At 38.5% G+C, this 19,699-nt stretch overlaps 1 protein-coding gene across 1 annotated transcript in view; it reads left to right on the top strand.

Moving 5' to 3' along the window:
* Window positions 1-12,235: 12,235 nt before the first annotated feature.
* NAALADL2 (N-acetylated alpha-linked acidic dipeptidase like 2) overlaps window positions 12,236-19,699 on the top strand; it is a 271,223-nt gene continuing 263,759 nt past the window's right edge. The window contains exons 1-2 of the mRNA XM_086468611.1: window positions 12,236-12,302; window positions 13,122-13,623. Of these exons, the coding sequence (XP_086324737.1) occupies window positions 12,236-12,302; window positions 13,122-13,623 (569 nt within the window). The remainder of the gene's footprint in view (window positions 12,303-13,121; window positions 13,624-19,699) is intronic.

The raw sequence follows: 19,699 nt of genomic DNA, 5'->3' as shown, positions 1-19,699 counted from the left end.
TTTTGTTTGTGTTGTTATAGTAAACCTAGTTGTTTCAGGCTGTATTTTGATAGTATAAATATTCTGTGATAAAACGGTGTTTTATGGCTTCCCGAGTTTTACATTTTTCTGCCATTTCCTGACATTTGGTCTCAAAACAACATTACTTTTAAGTGCCATTGAAGATCATTTATTTTTAATAATTTGCCTGTTCATAAATACATTATAAAAGCTATGAGATGTACATAAAATATTTCACTGTGTTTCTACATACCTTTAATACATACAGAAATTATAGGTATGCATGTGTATCTAAAATAGAGGGAATTCTGCGTCTTCACTGTAGGAAAAAAAAAAGGCATTCAAATTTTCAGTCTTGAATTTCTCTTAATGTACAAACTGTTTTCTAATGTCGTTTCTGGATTCATCTTAATTATAAATTTAGTCATTCTAAATTTTTCATGAGCTTGGGTGACTTTTCACTAGAGACTGATTTGCCGCTCTTTCCTTGCTGTAAATCATGAAAAACTTTGCACTATGACACTCAGTGGAAGACATTTCACTGTAAAAACCAGTAGAGATGAAGAAAGCACTTTTGCTTGTTTAAATTGCGTGACCTGACTCTTTTCCTGTGGAAGCTCATGGGCATCTTTTGACTTTTTTTTTTTTTTCCCTGAGCTTCAAATTAGGTCATGTATAAATAAAGCTGATTAAGTTGTTTTGTGAGGGAAATATTCCCACTAAAAAACTAAATTTAATCAAAATGCACATTTTGACTGAGGAAATGTTTATTTTTAAAAGGAATAATTAACATGTAAAATAAAGCAGAGGATGTTCAGTTTTGAATGACGTTTCTGGGGAAACTGAAAAATTAGTTCTCCATTTTTGAAGTTGAATAAAATACGCATAGATGTGGGGATCTGTATCCCTATTTCTGTGCTTTTTTGTTATTTTGATGTTTCAAAATGGAAAGAAAGGCAGGAGAGACCAGGGACGTACTGATACTCACTGTCACAATTTACACAGTTTCCCAGAGGCCTGCGGAGAGACAGAAGCAGCACGTGAATGATGATCGGTTATGCATTTGTTTATTTTGTGAAGTCTTTTCTTCTCACTTCAAGGAGACACCTAAGTATTTTGGTAGAAAAGGCGGCAGGCGATGGGACTATAATTCAGATTCCAATCAAAAATATTTGTACAATGTTGAAAATATGTAGGAATTTGGAGAATTTAATAGTTGGTTATATTATTCAGAGTCACTAGTGTGTTTCTTCGAGTCCTTTTCAGAGCCAATTACGGATAATATTTTCATGAATATTAGGAAATTCTGTTCTTTGGAAGTTGGCTTATTGATTCTTTTCATTATGTGGGTTACTTTTTGAGAACATTGGATTCTTAATGGTTCTTAGCTCTGTGCAGACGGTGAGAACTGGTGACTGAGATTAAAATTGGGAATAAAGTCAGTAAAAAGCTTTACCGATCCCGCAACTTAGAGATTTCCATGAAACTCTCAAATGTTTTTGAAACAGAGTTGTCTTGAGTAGTGAGTTTCCATCTGTTTCTGTCACTGGGAAAATGCAGCAGATAAATCCGAAGCTAGGAGGCAATTAAATGCACTGCTGCTAGATGAAGGAAGGAAAGCCTCAATCCTGGTTGTTTTCCTCCTCCAGACTGAAGGGTTTATTTAATAGGACTTCTTATAAAGGAAAAGTTTATTGGTCAAGTCTAGATTCTGCTGTGATGTTTATTCTTTCAAGAAATCAACATGTTCTTCATATACATGTTCTACAAAGCCCCTGCAATGAGTCCTGGTGAGAACGCTTGTGTTCACATCTTGCTTCAACTCAGCTGAAGTTACTGAAGGTTTTTTGGAGATGTAGGGTAGCAATAGCAAGGCATTGTACAACAATTAATTGTGACCAAATCTGAATTGACACAGACCTCATTTGTTTGTTTATTCTGTACTTTCTTACATGAAGATGCCACTGAGATGTTTTGTACATGTTTTGGTGATGTGCAAGTTGCATCAAAGGCTGCAACAAATATGAGCCATGGAAATGAAATGCTTCATTTACCAGTGATTCAGGAAATCTGCGTCATTCTTGTGCTTCAAGGGTTACAAGTCAAGCATTTTTTAGCAAGCTGCTAATCTGCTATGCTTGCTATATAGTTATAGTTGCTTGCTATCCCAGGAGTTTCTGGCAAATGCTCATACAATCTGATTAACATGGTTCACATACAAAGGGCGCTGGCCTGGGGACTACCATGTCTCATTAATGGAAATGAATTTTTCATGCCATGGCTGCTATCTCTGTGTGTGAAGACTTTCTTTTTTTTCTTTTTTTTTTTTTTCCATTTCTGTCTCTTTTTTTTTTTTTTTTTTTTTTTTAAGCAGAAATATCTATGAATTTTAACAGCTGGTTATATTACAGGTTGAGGTTATTTTTGCATACTGATGTTTACTTTTATTAAGAAATAGATGTATCAACAGCTGAAAAAAAGAGAAAAATGGCATAGGTATGTGCTGGTATTGAACCCTTTAGCTCTGATTGAATGCTTGATGAGTTCAGTTTAAGGATGAGGTGACTCGATCTGTTCTTGGCAGCAGTCCTGCTGTAAGTGGGAGGTTGGAGCTGGTGACCTCTGGAGGTCCCTGCCAGCCAACGTTTCTGTGGTTCTGTGAATTGTCAACTTTTCAGTGTAACTTTCCAGAATTAAGGGAATTAATGTAATTGATGTATCATCCCATCTTTTTAAGAAGCTGTAACATCTTTTACTGTGACATAAATAATGTTCTGTTTTATTGCTGAAAGCAGGGAAGAGAGGGCTTAGTTGACTCTCAAAGCTGTTGCTTGAAGGGTTTTTTTTTGATTAGAGCTGCTTTTTAAAGGAAATCAGAGAGAGGAAGTAATAGTACGTATTAGCTGGTATGCAAAGTGTGCTTAGTGACTGGTCAGCCACAGCTGCTGTTTTGTGGCGTTTGCTTGTTTAAGGGTTTTGGGGTTAGCAGATTGCTATTTTCTGATTAATATTACTTTGTTGAAAAGTTCTTAAACATCACTAGCTGCCGTGTCTGAACCTGGTTATCCAGCATCTTGGAAGATCGTCAACACGCGTTTAGCTGATGGTATAAAGCTGAATTAGCACAAACCATCAGTCCTTCTGTTCATGCATAATTCCTGCTTTAAATGGGAAGTGCTGAAATACTTCTAAGCCTCAGTTATACAGTTTATAGCCTACTTTAACTCAGTATACTAAGCTATATTTTCTTGAATATGTTGTCTTTGTTCTTATCATAATGCACACTTTGCTTATCTTCAATTGCTGATGTCTCTAAATCAAAAAGTACTACAGCATAAACAATTTAAGCTCTAATAGCTATACACAAACCCTTGCCTAGTCTAAAAGAACAAGGTTTAGTAAAAGTTTTTCTTCTAAAGCAGCTGATCTGTTTATTTTAGATTGTGAAGTATGTATCATGCTCTTCTCTAATGCTCCTCTGTTTGTGGTCAAGAAGCATTATGTTTACTTTTTAAGAAATTATTGCTTTAACTTCATTAGTACAGACTAACAATATTAATAAGAACTGCTCAGAGTTCAGCCTAATAGTGGTCTAAGATAAATTCTGCCTATACAAAAGTTTAACTGTCAACTTGTAGGTGTCAAAAGCAACTGTAACACACTGAGATGGATAACTGAGAATGGAGATAGTCTTTAGGATATGTACTTCTCTAGTTTATTTACTGTGATACCCTCATCTTCATACATCTCAACACAACTGAGAGATTTTCGTAAGTGATTATTGGGAGTCCGTCAAAGAGAGGCTGAAGATAAAACCATAGGCAAAGCAGCTGTGCCTCTTCTCCCAAGGCTGTGGTCACAGTTGGGTAGGACTGGGCTGCAAACAGGATCAGATATTTCTGCTGCTTTTCATGACTTAGTTCCAGAAGGGCTGACAGCAAAATGTAAAATTCTCCTGGAAAGCTACTGAAAGGATATATATTACTGATACACAGAACTTTACATATAGATTTACTTCATCACAGATCTTAAACATGTTTGCAGAGTGATACTTAGCTAAAGGAACAAATCAGTTTTTAGTTTAAGATGCTTCCACGCTGACCTCAGTGCTGGCTGATGTGGAAAGGCTGTGTCAAGAGTGGCAGAACTGCTAACAGATAGATATGCAGATAAAGCAGCAGAAAGAAGGGGTGCTTCCTTTGATTTTTATCCCCAGAAATCCGCTGAGGATTCCTCTGTTGACCTGAACTAATGCACCTTGGATTTTCTTTTAAAGAGAAATCATAAACTCATTTCAGCATGTAGACATTGGCGAATTCAGGATGCTGAATGTCACACCATGTTGACTATGTGTGAAATAACACGTTGTGATAAATTCACGGGAATTGTACACCATGCAAAATTACACCTCCGGGCAGACTCCAATGACCAAACTCTGACATTTCTCAAACTTGACAGCTTATTTCAGTGGAGATTTAGAGAAAAAAGGTCAAAGGACACCAAATATATTATTACTCCACTCTTCGCCTGTAGCTATAGAAACACTAAATCTTGTGATATTACATCGTGTGGCAAATTAAGGTTTCCTCATTTAGATCCTAGAAACAGGAGTGATGGCTCGAAGGCTTCGTGACCACAATATGCGGAAACAACCTTGCATTTTATATGTCGTACTTGGGGTTGCTGCAGCTTAATGGCTGTGGCGAATGTCCCCTTGCCTTGCCAGGAGCGGAATCAGGACTGATAAGGCATGAATAGCTCGATTGCCTTCCGACAGGAGTCTGGAGTGCCGGTGTGCCTCGGCATGTGTATACGGGTAAATAAATGTGCTTTCATAAACATGTTCCCATCTTGGGTTGCAGTAGCGGTTGCCATGGCAACGCCACTGTGTGTACTTGAGCTTTAACATTCGAGAGTTCACCCAGAAAATAAATTTGGCGTGATTATGAAGTAAACTTGCTTGTTTTCTGAATTCTTTGGATACAGATTGTTGAAAAAAGCAGAAAATTACGTTACTGCCTTGCTCTGTTTTCTGCTATAAACCATGCACAGAATCATTAAAGCTGTCATCTATCAAAATATAGTAAAATTCCAATAAAGCTAAATTGTAAATGTTGCCATCTTCAGCTCCATAATGTATTATTTTTAAGGGCTCCGTGTCATTGTTGAAATTGATAAAACTCAATAAAACCCCACTGAGCAAGACATGGAAAATTTCTATAAAATGTACTCTGAAATAAGGAATTTTTTTTTTATATATATAAGTACTGACCTATTTTTCTGCAGCAAGTTAGAAGACCACAGGATGGTGACAGCAGAAACATTTTATTACTGTGTATCAGCATTTTAAATATATAATTTAAAATCTGGTTTTATGCAAAAAATTGCTCTTGACATGAGGTGTTAGTGCTTCATATGTCATGTGTATCCCAGATTTCCATGTGAAATCTTAATTAGAGGAAGAATTGTCTTCTGTAACCAGGTAAGTTTGTGAAATTAATCCTCAGCTTTGAAAACCAGCTTAGCTCATCTGATCTTGTGAGTCACTGGGAGCAGCAGAGCCTTTGCAGATGAAGTCCATTCTGCTCTCCACCATGCCACTGCTGTTCCGTTCTCTTCAACAGAAGCCTTAGAAACAGGGGTTTGAGAATACTTGTCCGCTCCAGCTGGAGCCCCAGCTCTTCTATGGGAAAAGAAATTGTGCACAGGTCAGTCACACGTGCAGATTTTCTAGAGGAAGCCTTTGCCTGTAGATTTATTCTTTTTAAAAGCAGATTTGAAATACTGACTTTTTTTTTTTGCATTGCCTGTCTTGTAAGTAGTGATTTATCTATCTGAGATCATTCTGCTTGGAGGTGACCTCTTCTAAAGTGTCTCAGTTGCTTAAGAGCCAGTTTCCTTTTAGAAGATATGTGAGTACAACTCATTGTCTCCAATCTACATTTTGTACTAAGACTTGGTCTTAGGTGCTGAGCTTGTCTCACGCTTGCAGGTCTGCTGCATTCTGTGTCCCTTTAGCAGGGGCAGATCCCTTCCGTGGATAGACTGAAATTGCAGGGCTGACTCATGTCCATCTCTTATCTTTGTACTAGACTAAGGCTAGATAATCTCCTGTCTCAAGTCATCAGTTTGGTTCCCCCCGCCCCCGCCTGCCCCCAGCAGAATGTGTTAGTATTTTCATTGCTAGATTTTGGCAATGAATGTTAAAAACCCTGGATGGAGTCTGTGTTTATGGTGAGGCCAGATTCCTCTTTGTAGCTCATCCATAAAGGTGACCTTTCTGGCTTTTTTTTTGTTGTTGGTTTGTTTTTAGAAAGACATGGGTTGAAATCACACAGTATTTTGTGATGTTGGTCGCACCTTTTGGAGTATAGTAGACTCTCAGTAACACAGTTTGTTGGAGTGTAGTAGCTTGCAAGTGTACAGTTTCCGAGTTTTTAAAGTTAAAATTATGTGTTAACTTTTTACAATAATTTAAATGTGATTGACTGTAATTCATGAAATAAAAAAAATCAATGTGAAATGTGCCCAAACTGAAGACTGGCGATGTAAAAATTTCCAAAGCAGAAATGAGTCACATAAAATTAACTTTCTTAAGAACTGCTAGGGCCTGTTATTGCAGCTATCGCTGTCAGCATTTTCAAGTTAAACACCATTTACAATAATTTTATTTCACATCAAATTCCCAACTATAAGCTTGAATGCAAATGCCCCAATAATAGTTTTTGTCTCGGTAAAGCTTTGTGGTTTCTTTCGTTCAGAGGCAATTATAATGTCTGGAGAAATGCAATGCAAAATATATTATTGATGAAACCTTGAATTAGGAAAAAATATTTATGCAGGCAAACTGAGTATTAGGTTAGCATACAGGCAGTTGGTATGAGGAGAAATGGGAAAAGGGAAAGATTAAGGTGTTCAAAGAACAGCCCTGAGTGGGTCGATTGTGAGAAGAGGTGGTTGCTGCTGACCATCCCAAATCCCACTGGGCGTGAGGGGGCAGAGGAGTTCAGCAGGTGGCTTTGTCCAGGATCCAGTGATGCTGCAGTTTAAACCAAACTATGGCAAGGACTGGCTGAAAGACTTCGCTTAAATTTCTTCGTTTGCAGGAGACACATGCTTATTTTTTGCATCCCTTCTGAATGCTTTTTGTTTGCTGTAGTTGTATAATGTCTCCAAGTCCCTGAAATCTGAAGCAGGGGTAAGAACTTCAGCACTTTTTCTGAGGGACGCTTGTTGTCAGGTGGACTTTCACCACCCTGTCAGCTATTGTGATTCCACGGGGAAGTCAAGGAATTGATGCTGGAGCGGAGTGGCAGCTCCAGCAGCAGGGATGGGAGGAGCTGGGGGGCTTTGGGACAGGGATGGGGAGGGACAGGGTTGCTCTGAAGAAGCAGAGCCTGATGTGCTGGGGCTGGGGGTGGGCAGGAGCCCAGGCAGAGGTGTGGGAAGGTAAATGGCGGGGAGGTGACTGGGGCAGGAGAGGTTAGGTGGTGGGGCTGTGGCCTAGTGCAAATGAACAAATACGTAGGACATCATTTCTTCCCCTTATACCTAGCTTAAGAACAGCATGTAATCGCACATGCACAACACCTCCCTCCTGATGCTGGGAGTCCTGTTTTCCCACCCACCTTTTTGCTTTTAGAAACACTGCGATCTATCCAATGCCCTTCCCAAGAGCAGCAGCGGGATCTGAGTGTTGAGCTGAAAGGAAAGATGAGTGATTAATTCACGGACTAAGGAACCGGTGTGTGGGGGGCTTCTCCCTCCTTGTTTGAGACTGTTGTTCCGATGTTTGCAAATGAGTGTGGTAGAGAGTGAGAAGGTAGAAGACTGAGCTGTTACCCACCCGGAGTGGGGGGAAAAGCTGTTCTGAAAATGGAAGCAAAGCAAATGCGGCAGCACAGCACGTACCACCAGAAGTGCACAGACTCTGTAACAGAGCCATTTAAACTGGTCTGATTACACTGCAGTTTTAATAAACCTCCTAGGTAGGCTATGCATATATAACAGATGCTGTTAGCTACTGTAAGTTCAGTAAATATTTCTGAGTTTTGTTTCAGGCAAATAGGTATTTGCAAACTAAACATGTCTGAGGATGGCGAAGATCTATGTTAGTAATGCATGCTCGGCATATTAGAGACCAGCTGAGTCTGCCTCAGCTTTGTGTGATAGTTGTCTGCTGGGTGAGAAGGGCTTTCCTAGCAATTCTTCTTTCTCTGAGCCCCAGGACAAAGGCAGCAGGCAAATACACACGTGTGTACCTATGCACACCTGGATGGCCCAGGATATTCTAGCTCAAGCAGCTGATGCATTTGATCACTGCCTTGACAGACAAGTTAACTCTTGTCCAACTGGACAGCATTGTGTGCAAGGCTTATGAAATCAAGGTGCATTATAGACCTTGTCATGTAGTCATCCTTTGTCTTAATGGTATCCTGGTCTGCATGGCTGTTCATGGTATAATAAAATTGAGGACAAATTTTCAAGAAGTTAAATATTCTGCGTCACTTGTGTGCCAAAAAGTAGTATTGGTGTTATATGAAGAGACAACTTGGACTCAGCTTAGCTGTGTTCTTCACACCTTCCTTCTCAAGTCTGATCTCTCTGTTCTGTCTTCTGCTACAACACTGCATGTTCTTTCAGATTGGGTTTGTCTTGAGTCAGCTAGTGAGGTGTCAACAGCTGGTGGGTTTTGTCATTTGTTTTTATACGGTGGTAGTGCAGAGTGACAAGGAACTTAATTGTTATACTGCAACTGGACTTGTTGCCAAGCCCATATCCCAAACGTGAGGGAAGGGAGAAATCATTACTGCAGAAAATTAAGGAAGCGATGATGGAAATATTACATTATTTTCTGAATTACAGTGTAGTGTAATGTTGCTGTTGACAAGGGCATCATAATCTCTTCTGCAAATAACTTTTGCAGGGATTTATAACTCTGAAGAAATTTGTCTGGGCCTGAAACTTGGCATCATCTCATTTAACAAAATACTACATTGTTGTCATATATGCTTTAAAGACTTGTATGTGCGGTGGATGTTGATTTCCATGGTAAGTCAGCTATTTGCCCTTCAGACAGGTGACATCATATCTGCTTTGAGCGTTTGCCTAGACACAAAAAGATTACAAGGACTTAGAGCAAAAGCACTCTGTATAGAAGATACTGAGAAGAAAATAAAAGTGGAAGAACCTTTAAAAATGCGGTTAGCCACCAGCCCTGGATTTCTGCTTTTGTGACTATACAAAGAGGCTGCAATGCCTTTAGTACAATTCCTGGGAAAAACTGGCCTTTTTGGTAATGAGCATTAAATAGTTCAAGAAGGCATTTGCTGTGGGCACCACGTTAACACTTGCCACTCTTCCTGCTGTGAATGAGCCTGCTAATTGTCTCTGCTATTTGTGAACTGGATTTAACAACTACAGCACTAGTCACAAAGAATTTACTGTAATATATGCATATTGGTCTGTCTGTTGGTTTCATAAAATGTTGTATAAGCTGACCTTTCTGGTGTGGAGGTGTTAGAGAGTGGCAGTGCTCCAGATGAAACACCTTTCATGTGGTCCTTATTATATAGTTTTCAAAAGCTTCGTTGATAACGGATTCAAGCCAGAAAGCTATCACAAAAAGATTTTCTGGTTGTTTCATAACAAGATGTACCTGTCAGGATGTAAATGTGTTGTTTTTAAAATCAAACAACAGGTAGATAGTTTTGAAATGGGCTCGTTAAGGGAATAACGATCTGATAAAGCTGACTCTCCTGTTTCTTGTGCACAGGTAATTGAAAGGATGTTTAGCACTGATTTGATACCTCTCTATAAACATCCCGCCCACAAATATGAGGAAGTCTAGAAATGCGCATAACTTTGTTGGTCATCAGCTTGAGTCTGTCCAGTATTCCAGTGTTTATGATCCCCTTTGCTGTCCCTATGGAATGGCTTTAAAGCTCACTCAGTGCACATTCAGACTTCTGGTATTTTGCAGTTGCTCTTTTATTTTTATAATAAAACATGTATTTAACAACAATTAAATGTTGAAACAGCTTGCTGGCAGATGGGATGGATTTTCTGTCTCCTGAAGTTTTCAAAAGTGTCTTTCAAAAATATGTTCATTTTATGATCTGTGTTATAGAGAAGACTGAACTAGAGTATCATAGTGATTTTTTTCTTGACTTCATAGTTTATCCGTGTTTCTATTGTCTACTTTTTGTTATTCTCTATGTAGCGTTTTCTTCCTTTTTCTAATTCCTACCTAAATTTAGATTTCAAACATAACCTTTAAGTCATGCCTACTTCCTTAACCAGCCAAATGCTAAATAGAACTGGGAATATAGATTACATGGTTCAAATGACTTGTGCCTTGAGAACCAGGAGACAGACCCCTTTCTCAAATCGCTGTTGGCATCGTTAAATACACTGCGGGCCCTAATCTTAGATACTTCGTTGCGCCGTGTCCTTACACTCAAATAATGAACTTAACAATATTAGTAGAAAAAGTGAAGATGTTGACTGAGGCTACTCTTGCATTCTTTGCAGTCCTTAACTAAAGAACATGCATTGCTAAGAAGATCCCGTACTGCAAAGACTGGTCTCAAATATAAAACTGAATTGAATATTGATTTTTATTTTAGTTCATTTAGTTGTTTGTTTTTTTCTGGAGTGAGGTAACTGGTTTTGGTGCATTGCATGAATATTGACTTGCTGGGATACTAAGCTGTGGAATGTGGTTACTATTCATCTGCATTAACAACCATTTAAAGAAATTTCATGGGAATTTTTATTATGCGCTTAAGTGTAGATTTAAATAACCTTTATTAATACAGTCTGTTGAACAATAACATACATTTTTAAAATGTCATAAATACAGAGAAAAGTTAACTATCGCGGATATGCAATAGTCAACGCTTATAAGCTCAGCAAGATTAATATTTGCCATGCAACTGCATCTGAAAAACTGCCTTAATTCCTATTCTGTGGGTAATACTGTTGTGATCTGTTAAGCGTTTATTTATGTCGCTGAAGAAGTTGGTTAAATGACTGAAGTAATTCTCGAGTCAAAATTACGTATTTATGGAATACAGTAATGATTTGTTTTGCTTTTAAAGGACGAAACATTTGCATTTAATTTCTAATAAAAAGCAATATGAAATGGACTTGGAAAGATGAGGTGGCTGGGCAGCTGTTATTATCTAGTAGTGACCTCTGTCATTGGTGGTTTGCAAATTAATCACTTCAACAAAACAGGAGGAGACAGAGTGAAAGGGCAGATAAATAGTTTGAAAATTGGTTAGCTCAATTTTCCAAAGACTATTAATAAATTGCTTGATGTCTGTTTAGTGCTTGGTAAGAAGCTTAGTGCACCAGGGATCAGTTCTGGGGCTGACATTATGAAATATCTTGCTTAATAACCTGGGCGAGAAGACGGCGTGCTCCCTTGAGAAATCTTGAGGTTTGCACAGCTGTTGGGGAAGGGGCTGACCCGGTGCATTGGAGCGCTACGGTTCAGAGCGACCTTCACAAACCTGAGAGTTGGGCTAACAGAAAGTCCGTAAAGTTCAGCAAGAATGGCTGTGCAGGCACAAGCCGTTTGTTGACTCAACTGGAATTGAGAGACTTAACATTTGTTATCATTATTTAAATAATTAATCCGGATTTTTACACTAATTTAAGATGCCTTAGTTCAGCTCACTCTAAACTCTGTTGCTTCCGCTACGTCTTTGGACTGCAGGTGGAGAATTGATTTGCAAAGTGTCTACAATAGCTGTGCTTGAAACCTACACCTCGAGTATGGGCTCCCTTGACTGTTCCTAGACTGCCTGACAGTTATAGGCGAGGGATATTTATATGGCTGTACAAGGAAATAGGATCTATAAATTGGGGTTGTACAGAGCAAGATACTCTTTCAGTGGACAATAGGCTGTTTCATTACATCAATGCTTTCTAACAGTTTGCTCTCTTCAGAGAGCTTCAAAAAGCTAAATTCTACTTTGCCATTATAGTAGGTTCATCTATTATGTGGCCTCAATAATGTTATCTGGAGGTAAGTCTTGGAGAAAGAAAATTACTTAAAATGTAAAAGTGGAGGGATAATATAGTATTGTGGGTGTCAGTCCAATATCCATCACTGTGAGAGGTTTAATATCTGTATCTTCATTTTATTCTAATTGATGAGTGAGGCTGATGTTTGAAAAGCCCTAAATTACGGATGCTTATGTGATGGAATAGCTATTGTCAAAGCATGGAGGAAAATGGCACCCTGTTGTTGCAGTCTGTTAAAAATGATTTGTTGAAAATTGCCTTTGAATGTTTGTACTGGAGGTCAGAGTTCCCTTTAGAGGGCTCAGACTTCCATAGAAATACCTAGAAGTGCCACAGATATGCCCAGCTATTAAAGGAATGATTTTGATATAAATACTTACCTGGCAGTGCTTTTGATTCATTAAAATGGGAAAAATAAGTGGAGCAAAACAGCTGGGACAATTTCTAAGTAAATTCATCAGTCATTCAGGAACTATGCATTTAAAATACCTATAAATAATAGAATGCTCCATCTAAATGGAAGCCTTTTATTGATGTGTAAGTACAGTGTCACCCTGAAAATTTCTTTTTCAACTTATCATTTCCTTGTGTTTAGAATCGGATTAGGCAAGTTATGTTATTTCTACTTTTTTCAACTTCATTTTAACAGCATTATTTTGTGTGGTGTGTGAAATGAAATTGATACACAGTTGTTAAGCTTTAAAATTACTTTCAGGTATTAAATAATTGTTTTAGAAACTCTGTGCCTTCACTCAATTTTTTTAATATTGTCTTCGGGACTGAGAAAATAATAGGATAACTTTTGTGTTTTGCCATTGTCAGTTCTAAATTCCCTTTATGCATATTCTTACCATGTATTATATTCCCTTAAATATCTTCTTTCCCCTCTGACGATGTTCATGGAACTGCTAATCCTACAAAAGATGACAGCATAATGGAAACAGAGAGAGTGAAATACTGAGAACCCGGTTTTTGCTTTTTATTATACACGTTTACTTCTCCCAGGTTTACAAAGAATAAATAAATTGCTTTTGTATACATAAGGAAACAAACATTTAGGGCTTTTTAAAATTTTGTTTTAATAGATAAAAAGATGGCCTATCACAAAGTAAATGCAGACCAGCGAGCACAGGGGCACTCTCCGTACCTTGACAACGATGAGCTCCAAGCCACAGCGCTGGAACTGGAATGGGACATGGAAAAAGAGCTGGAGGAGCCTGGCTTTGACCATTTCCGACTGGATGGTGCGGTCCAGCATCACCTGGGAAACTCACAAAGCCCTGACCTTGATCTCGAGCCCATCCAGCCTTCATCTTCTCCAAAGGGAAGGTTCCAGCGGCTTCAGGAAGACCCTGACTACGTCTCACACTATACGAGACAGGCACCAAAGAGCAACCGCTGCAGTTTTTTTCAGATACTGAAAGTATTTTGCACTGCTTTGATTTTATTTATTTTTGGAATTGTGATAGGATATTATGCACGGAAGAAATGCCCTTCTCCCTCAACATCTCAAGAACCAAATAACCCTCATATCTACCATGAAATTCTCAAGGAAATCAAAGCTGAAAATATTCAGCAGATTTACAGGTATGTACCTTGACAGGTTTTTGTCTAAATGCAATCGGACACCAGTGTTAGGACTTGTGATTTGTTGTTGTGGAACCCTGTCTGCAAACCTGGAGTTTTTTTCTTCTTGTTCAGTGTTCTCCTGATACTTGGGAAGCTTCCATAAACATATGTGAAACGGGAGTAATTTTTAACAGTGTAGATTTGTGTTAGTCATTACAGTTTTCTCTTTAATAATGTTCTATTGGTAAATATATTAACATTAGCTTTAATGTACATGAATTGAAAAACATAGATAACTGAAAGTGAATGGAAGTATAGACAATAGACCAGCTGTCCTCGATCGAGTCGGTTGTCAAATAACATTGTTGAAAAGCAAGATTTTAGATGCTTTTTGTAATATTTGGTGCTTTAAGAAATCCCCATCTAATCTCTGACAAATAAGTGAATCCTGGCTTTTGTTTTTCAATCTATATGGTGAAGTAAACAATTAGTCTGCATGGGTTTAGAATGGAGTAATTGAACTCTGAAAGACACTGATGATTTTTATTTTTTTTTAGTACCTGTTTTGTTCATATGAAATCTTGTAAAATATCTACTGACTGGTTTTGATTTTATATTTTTTTCCATGTGGAATCTTTTCACTGCTTTGGAGTGTATATAACACATTTGTATCACAGTATAATCTTCACTTTTCTGTAGCAGTGAATGTGGAAGAAACGAGGTTTTCCTGCCAACTTTTAAAAGTTACTTCTATATAAGGGAGGAGATGAGCTTATTTCTGGCTTCTGGAAGTGCAAGTTCCTTTTTCGTGATAAAGGAAATGCATTGCAGATATTATTTTTTTTTTGATCTGTACCAGTTCAGAAGCAGCAGGACTTACATACCTGGACATCCAAAGAGGTGTTCTTGAGTACGTCAGAAATACATTGGAAGTAACCACATAAGTCTTCTAACATAATTTATCTTTTATTATATTTGCTAAACCAAGCCTGAAATCCTAAAGTGGTTAGTACCATGTTTTGAGCCAATACTGTTACTGAATTCAAGGATAAAAAAATAGGTATGAAGGATATAAGATCAGTTTTCATGTGCTGAGCTGACTCTACTTTATACAAATCTAGTTATTTTCATAATGGGAAAGGGTATAGGTGCTGAAATGTGTTGATTCTGAGTGGTAAAAAATTAACCTCTTTGTCTTCTCAGAGAGTAAATGGAACTGAATTCTGTCATTAGGCTTAGTCATGAGCAAAATACTGGAATAAGCTAAGCCCCACTGATTGGGTATTACACAAATCTCAGCAAATTGCAGAGAAGTCTGTCAGTCTTAGGATAACACTCCAATACTTTGCGTTAGGAGACTAGGAATTGCTTGCCACTTTATTACGTCAAAGGGTGGTTTAAAAACATCCCTTTTCAAACTCATTGCTTTTCAAACTATTTCAGCTAGCTATTAGGATATTACTGAGCATCTGGCCTTTAGGTAAAATAAATTATATGAATACTTTGGAACTTAAAAAACTTAAGTAGTTGCTATCCTTTAATTAATATAATTCTTAGCATTTGGTACCTCTTTTCTAAATAATAGCATGATTTCAACAAATGTAGTCAAGCATTAATTCAGCTCCCTATCGATTCTGTATATAAATATATAATAAATGCATTTAATATACCGAATTACCCACAAGATTTTTCTTAACCCAACAATTTTATATGAGACAGCTTTTGTCCCAGGTTGTGTTAGGTTGCTTTCCCTCAACATCTGTTTGGCAAGAGTCAGAGCTACTGCACTGAAACCTGTGTCTATGTAACCCCACAAGTACAGAACATGCAACATTTGTTGCTTGGGGAAAAAAAAAAAAGCCAAAACCTGACAAAATCAATATGTGTTCTTGTAAGACTTCTTTCGATATAATATACTTTGAGTTACTAGGAATAAGTGGCAGCTGCTTAGCTTGCAATTTCTAAATGTTACTGAGAATGACGTTAATTTAATTTTCTTAGCTTACTACTTAGATCAGACTCAATAACAGTAAGGGATTTTTCTAACAGTCCTGATGAAGGACGTAGGAGAAAAAAAAAAAAACTATAAAAGACACAGGAGTGCCAGTCATATCGCCCAAGCAGACGTCACCATAATGTGCTTGGAGGTCTAGAGTGAGAACTTCCTATCTGCATGAAATCTGCTGCAGTCAGATGAAGCTTTGAGGATTGGGACCCTCTGGGCTTCTAAAGAGATTGCAGAAGTGCACCGGTGGACTTGTGTTGATTTGGACTGGATTCTGTGCGAGATGAGTGAAGTCTACCAATCTGTGTTGGGAGCGGAGGATCACGTAGGATAACAGCAGTCTGTCTGCACGGGTTGCTGAAATTGAGATGCAGGTGTTCCTGTTCAGCTTCTCCGTTGGAGGCTCTTCGTGAGAGCTCGTGTGCTGCGCTTCTGTCAGTCACACACTGGCTGTCTACACCATCCAGGTCCGCGTTAAGTATTTTTCCCAGCAGACATACTAGAAATCATTAAGAAAAGTCACTGTGTTGGCTTTTATTCCTTCAACTTTGCACCTTGCTTCCCATGAAACATCAATGCTACAGAAATTCAGTGCAATTTAGCACGGTTGTAATTACTGGCCTTGGCCAAGTTGCATAATTAATGAAACAGCCTGAGTAAAGATTATCTCTGTAAGCCTATTTGAACACCTCTCCGCACCCCCGGTAGGGAAGTGCTTACTATGTTGATGATAAAAAGCAGAAATCTGTTTACTCCTGATGTTTCAAGAGGACTTAAGTTGTCAGAGGTGCCTGAAAGGGGAAAAGGAGTCACCACAAAAAAACCTAAGGGGATTTCCTTATGCTGCACATTGCATTTTACATGCTGGCAAAAATTAGGAGAAATCTTGTTAATAGTATTCAGTCAGTAAATCTAACATTTTAGGAGTGTGAATACTAAACTTGCTCAGAGAGATAGCTGTGAGAGAAACAACCTTCTCCATAGTATAGGTAGAGTCAGAACCAGTAAAACGAGACGTAAACATCACTGAGCTGATAGAAATCCAGAAGTATTGTATCTGTTTGTGCCATGAATATGCCTTTCATTTGAATGAAAACTTATGAATATGAGTTTTCATTTGGAAGATACATGAAAAGGTTTTTAGTTCAAGTTTGGTGTAACTTAGCTTACACAAGCCTTCAGGGTGAATATGAAAAGGACATAAATCCTGCATCCAGAAGAGACCAGGTAGAAGCTGGGATACAGAATACCTCGGGCACTGTTTAAAATTATATCTATAACCAGCAGAACTTACTGGGGTGACACAGATGGACAAAACTGGTAAAATTTATAGGCTGAAAGTAGGCTATCTCCTGGGACAGCTCCATGGCAAGATTGAGTTCTCGAAGCCCTTTTAGAGAGAGCATGTCAGGAGGGCATAGCTGGAGAGTAGTCATCTCTGCTTTGAGTCTGCCGTCTTGCTCCCTGAGGAATGTGTCTGCAGCTCTGAAATATAATCGTTAGATTAGGAAAAGTCCTCGTTTCAAAAGTGATGAATGTGTTTAGGTGTGGAAGTCCCTAAAGTTTATAATAAATGCTTAAGGTCGTAAGAGGCAGACTTTTGAAAATACAGAAACACCGAACGATTTTGCTAAGCACACTGTTGAATTCGCATAACTAAATGAGCCAAATTTTCAATGAAAACTGATATTTTTAAGCTACTCCTCAAAATAGGATTCAGATTTCTAATATCACTTAAGTGCTTTTAAAAATTCATCTGTTTTTTCCTTCTCACTGTCTGTAAGAAGGGGGATGCTAAGGAAGTGTATCATTATCCTGTTGCTGTGTATCTGACAGGCAGGTTAGCTATTCCGTGGTCATTACCACATAACTGAATTATTCAGCAGATTTATCCTTGTAATGAGTGGATTGTTCGTTCCCCTCCCCATCCCCAAATTAAAGATGTGTGCCATTTTTGCTGTGTAGTGTCCCCTCTGGTGATTTTTTTCTTGACCTGCCTTCAGGAAGAAGCCAAGGGACAATAATCTGAGACACCCTGGTCTGGAGTCAGGGAGCATTGTCACTGACTTCAAGGCTACTGTCACTAGCTGCCAAGATTTTGGTCATCATATATGTTGCTAAGCTTTTATATTGTAGAGTGGTAAACATTTCAGTGTAATGCAAGGTGAACTTTGGTGAGTGTTTTTGGTTAAGGTTTGAGTTGAATGTTATTAACAAAAATCTAAAGGGACAAGGCAATGAAAGCACAAAAAGTAGCAGAAATACAGTCTCATCAAAGATCTCTAAGATTATGGTAGCTATTGCTATCCAATCTGACATCTTTTTGTTAAATGGGTTGTGTTGCATATTCAACAGTGCCGAGCATTTCAATAGGGGAAATACGAAAGGTGGTATTTTTATTTTATATGAAACTATTTCAATTTTGTTGTTCTGAAAATAAAACTTTCTGAATTTGTTTGGAAAACGTGGGGCTATCATAATTTTTTAGGAAGTTTTCGTTGTGGTGTTGACTCCTGTAAATTAAACTGATACAGAAAGATTCGTGTTGAATAGTAAGAGTAAAAATAAAAATGGACGGCTGTGTTGATGTCAGTGATAACCCTCGCTATATCGTATTGGTCAGATTAGTTAATTCTCTCAAACATTATTTTAAAAATTCTTATAGCCTTACTCTGCTTCACTCTGTTAATTCCTTTCAATAATCGTACATCCTGGTTACTATCAGTTTCACAATCCTCTCGGTACATTTTTCTGTAATGAAGACTGGGGACACAGACAGAAGAGTCTTTGCTTTGCTCTTCATCCAGTCTGTAGAGCAGCTCCTACGTTTCAACTCTGCTTTTCATCCTGTATAGTCTCACTCAAATGCTTCTTCGCTTTCATTTTTTTCCCCCCTCGAGCAATAGGGAGGTTTAAATCCCTTCATAATACATCTAGTTGTAACTAACTGTCCTTTGGAGGCATATCTGTTCCTTCTTCCAGCTGGTAATATCACCTGCAGAATCTCCCAAATCCATCTCTGGCAAGAACTGATTTGTTACTGGTGCCTGGTGCCATCCATAACTTAAGCTTAATTCTTCAAAGGGCTTTGGGAGACTAGGCAGCAGCAGCTCTCCTGTGCAGTCATGGCCAAAGAGACAAAAGTGCCTGTGCAGTGAGAAAAGGAGTTTACTACTTGGTTGGTTTTTTTCTGAAAGTGAGCAACTTCCATACCCAAGTGTTTCTTGTCCCTGATCAGTTATAATCAGTATTGATGAAACCTTGGAGCGCCAAACCTTTTTGTCAGGTAAAGCCTGTGAAACACAGACCTGACAAGCAAAGAGAGCCCAGAACTTCTCAGAGAATTTCAGTTCTGGAGGTTTGGACTGAATTAAATTTACAGGCTGCTGCTTGGCAAAATTGCCTTTGCTGTCCCAGGAATGAGATATCATGGCAGGAGCAGATCCTCTCCTTCTAAGGGAAGGGTACGAGGAGAGAAAGCAGGGCTCTGGTGACTGCTTCCCGTAGGAAAGACCCATTTTGTCCCTACTCCTCTTAACAGCTACTGTTAATTAATAGCTACATACTGACATCTACATGGCTGATGGTAGCAGTCGGCCGGCCGAGACCACTGCTAGCTTTACTTGTGATCCGAGCGGTTGTCTTTGTGTCCCCTGTACACAAGCAAGTTCTGGTTTTTGTCCTGCCAACAGGTGAAAAATGTGCTGCAAAAGGCAAATCTCAGTGGGAACTCATCCTAGTCCCTCTAGTGTATCAGTCTCAGATATTTATTGTATTGCCATTAAAAATGCAAGTATTAAATATAATTAGACTGAGTCTGAAGTCCTGCCTACTACATTTTAGAGATGGATGCTGGTGCATTCCAGGGTAGCTGCGAGCTAAGCGAGCTCTCTAGACTTATTTCATTCCCACACACTGTGTAATCACTTGGGATTCTCTTTATTCACATGATAATTTTGAATGTGTATTTATAAGTACAAAGCGCCTTTTGAAAGGAGATAAGAGTAATGTCAAACAAGTGAAAGTTCCCACTTATCCTCCTGCTACCTGCCCGGTGAAGAATGGCTCTGAGAACATGGGGAGGTGTCT

Source organism: Leptosomus discolor, chromosome 7 (genome assembly GCF_034619465.1).
Source record: "Leptosomus discolor isolate bLepDis1 chromosome 7, bLepDis1.hap2, whole genome shotgun sequence".
Classification (NCBI taxonomy): domain Eukaryota; kingdom Metazoa; phylum Chordata; class Aves; order Leptosomiformes; family Leptosomidae; genus Leptosomus; species Leptosomus discolor.
The sequence above is the reverse complement of the archived record's forward strand: the minus strand, read 5'-3'. Positions and strand labels throughout refer to the sequence as shown.